Source organism: Acyrthosiphon pisum, chromosome A2, assembly GCF_005508785.2.
Source record: "Acyrthosiphon pisum isolate AL4f chromosome A2, pea_aphid_22Mar2018_4r6ur, whole genome shotgun sequence".
Classification (NCBI taxonomy): Eukaryota; Metazoa; Arthropoda; class Insecta; order Hemiptera; family Aphididae; genus Acyrthosiphon; species Acyrthosiphon pisum.
Window position 1 is genome coordinate 20429660 of NC_042495.1, and position 3635 is coordinate 20433294.

General features: G+C 47.7%; 1 protein-coding gene across 1 annotated transcript; it reads right to left on the minus strand.

The window, feature by feature from the left end:
- Positions 1 to 503: 503 nt before the first annotated feature.
- Positions 504 to 1010, minus strand: LOC103309102. Its single transcript, XM_008183705.1, has one exon. The coding sequence runs from the start codon at positions 1008 to 1010 to the stop codon at positions 504 to 506; it is 507 nt and encodes a 168-aa protein (XP_008181927.1).
- Between the last annotated feature and the right edge of the window lie 2625 nt (positions 1011 to 3635).

The window sequence follows — 3635 nt, forward strand, 5'->3', positions numbered from 1 at the left end:
GGAGGTGGCGTCCCCCCGAACGAAGGTAGGGGTGTCTCCAACGTTGGCAAGGATGAGGGCAAGGCTCGCCGCCAGGTCTGAGAGGAGTTCGCCTCTCGGGTTGTCCGACCGGGAGCCCTATTCTACGTTCCAAGCTTTGAAGTCGCCTGCAACAATTAGTCTGGTGTCTTCCCTGGCGTGGATGGCCTGGTCTAGGTCCCCCAGGAAGGTTTCATATTCAGCCAGGGTGGTGTTCGGACTCCAGTAGCAACTGAAAACGATGAGGTCGTTCAGTTTGATCCACACGAAGCCATTCCCAGACCCAGAGTCGTCGTGGACAAATCCAGTTCCAGGGGTGGTTCCTACGGAGGCTTTTTGGTCAAGGCTATGGCACATCCTTGCCCCCAACTTGTCCCCTTGCATATGGTTCGCTCAGTATGAGGACGGCAATGTTTTTTTGGGCGGCCGTCTGATCCAGTAGCTGTTGAGCAGCCCAGCACCCATTCAAATTTACCTGTAAGAAGTTAATCATTGCGACGGTTGCTGGAGCGCCAGGACTCGGCAGCACACCTGGCCTTGCAGGCAGCCATGCCGGGTCTGTGGGGCCCTGACTTGTACCCCGCCCGATCGCAGGCGATGCACATCGTTGTTTCGGAGCAATCCCTTTCCTTATGATCTTTCGACCCGCACCTGCGGCAGGAGTCTTTCAAATCCGGTTCCGAACAACTACCCTGGGAGTGACCGAAGCCGTGGCACTTGAAGCACCTGGTGGCTTCAGGATGGCGAATTCTAAGCCTGCAGCTCGTCCATCCTACCCGTACTCTATTGACCTCTGTTGGTTTTTCCCGCCTTGGCACGCTAACTTTGGCTACTTGCTGCCCGTTCTTCAACCTCCACATGGAGGTGACCTTAATGTCGTTGACTGCTGACTCAATTTGCTTGTCACCTTTGCTTGACGCCAGGAAAGCGCTTTTTAGTGCTGCGAGAACATCTTCGGCGGTGGAGGTGGGTTCGAGGTCAATGACCTCCATATCTACTAAGGTACCAGAAGCTGCCACAGTGACTATGGCAACAGCTAGCTTTTCAGTGAGAGCTTTCTTCAACGGGACGGCTGCCTCTCTGGACTATCGGCTTTTGCCCAGGTCAACGACAATGTCGCCCGCTTTGGTTTTTCTCATTCCTGTGACCGTGGTTCCGAAGTCGTCAGGGTTAACCCCAGACTCCTGGATGACCTTAACTGTCTCCTCAAATGAGGAGCCGGTCGGAACCTTGATAATAAGAGCCGAGTTCTTCATCGGAGGTAGCCTCCTTGGAGCTGACCTGGAAGTTGGGATGGGGGGGAAATCCACCCTGGAGGGCTCATCAGGGGCAGCCTTATTGGCTCTCCGGGCGGCTTTCCTCCCTACCACTTCAGACCACTGTTCAGGGGCCCCTGAGGTGGAGGCTCCCTGGGTGCCCGTGTCAGACTTGGAGGGGGTGAGCCCTGGCTGTGTAGCCTTGCGGGGGTTCTTTTTCTTCTTTGGTTTCGCCTTTGGAGTGGCCGTAGGGTCAGCTTCCATTGGTGTAGGGATGTCCCGAAGATGACTGCACGTGGGGCAGGGCGTTGCCTGTCCCACTGTCGCATTTGTTTGGACATCGGTGATGGCCTGGGGGCTGTTTGGTCTGCTGGTCTGCGTCCCTAAGGCTACCCTCTCGATTAAGGGTGGGGGTTTTTCTCCGGCGGTGGCAAAAATTCTGTGACTGAGGAAGGTCAATTCCTCAAGTGCTGCTTTTGCTTGGGCACCGTGTTCAGTACCCGCGAGATGTGTCGCCATCAAGCTGAGCCTCTGAGCGGCAGCCGTATAGGTTGCTTTGAGGTCAGCATCGATTTGGACGTCGGCTTCTTGGTCGGTGTTGCTTCTTTTTCTACTTGTAGTAGGAGCAGGTTCTACCTGGAGGAAGTGCACGGCCCCATGCCTATCCACGATGAAATTTTTGTCATCTGCACCTTTGTATACCTGCCCTAAGACGTAGCACTGGCTACCTCCCTTTGCCTTGACTAGGAGTTCAGGTAATGGGGCTTCCCGATCCTTGTCCATGGTGTCCGATTTTGCGGGGCTGGGTGGAGCGACTGCAGGGCGTGTGAGGGTGCAGATGGCCGCGCGAGCCGTGGCCTAGGGTCGAGCTCGAGCGGAGCGGCGGTTGGTCGCCGCGCCGAGCGCCCCAGCGCCTGACGGGCTAACAGGCGGGCCGCCGCCACCAGTAGCCGCGGTGGTGTAGAATACTTAGTGAAATGATCGGTACTCACCCTATTGACCCACGATGGGTGGACTTCCTTGCAAGCGTTTCCCTGCGAGGTAGAGTCACGGTATAATATGCTCCGTGTGATATTCGATATATTATTTTTTCAAAGTTTTCGTCTGATCCTGTGGGGACCGCTATCAGTCGAACCGTTTAAAAAACACGAATTCAAAAAGCTTACGACCTAAGCCGTAAGGCTCGTCGAAGTCGAGTTATCGCGAAAAATCCGATCGACCGTGGTAGCGGGCGGCAACGTTGAAGAAAGGGCGGCGGTGATAAAAAACGACCGGCGGCCATGTAAACAACTGGTTGCATACACTGACGCGTGCACGGGTGCGGTGCGCGCCGCCGTCGTTGTTTTTTTTAATTTTTATTTTTTTTTAACGCGTCGTAACTTCGCGCAGGATGAACTGGTGATCGCGCGGAATATGCCAAAATAACCACGAGAACCGTAGGAATCTTTTAAGCCAAACCGCGCAAAAAAACGGACAACCTTACGCTTAACACTGAACGAAAAACTGCGGAGCGACACAGAATGCGTGTACCCGGTGATAATGTATATACCCGACTGACGATTTCTCTACCTAGGCCTTAAAAACATTACGATTGCGTACGAAAATGAGTGCAACGTTGCCAACATGTACTAAATTAAATTTAAAATAATAAAATATAATTTAGAAAAATCAATATTATATTATAGTCAATAAAAAACAATATAAAATATTTAGATATATAAAATACAATAAAAATACACATTATATGTTATAAATTTGGTATCGATAACCAGAACTTAATAAAACAAATTAATTTAATTTAAAATAATAATAATAATATAATTTAATAAACCATTATTATAGTCAACTAAAATCTTAAATTATACACAATACAAATAGTTATAAATTAAAACCTTGGTATCGATAACCAGTCCCTGATAAAAAAAATGTAATACATTACCATCTATTTTAAATTGGTCGTATAGTTTTATTACATGGTTAATTTTTTGCATATCTTTAGATGGAATAGCTTTGGATATATTTTTTTGTATAGTGGATATTTTTATATTGGTTTCAGCCTGCATTTCTTTCAATACCTCAAGCACAAAGTATATTGGTGAATGTGCGTTATAGAATTGAACGTTAAAAGTTCTGTGAAAACTCTCTGGACCATTTGTTGTTCTGACATTAAAATACGTAAAAATTATGTAATTAATAATAACCAAAATATTTTATGACACCTTATTTTTATGTATCAGAACATAAACTTTAACGTACAAGAATACTTTCAAATTATTCTTATAATTTATAAAAATATGATACCTTTTATTTATTGACGGTTTTTCAGCCCAAATATTAGTTGGAAATATACAATTTGGTTGT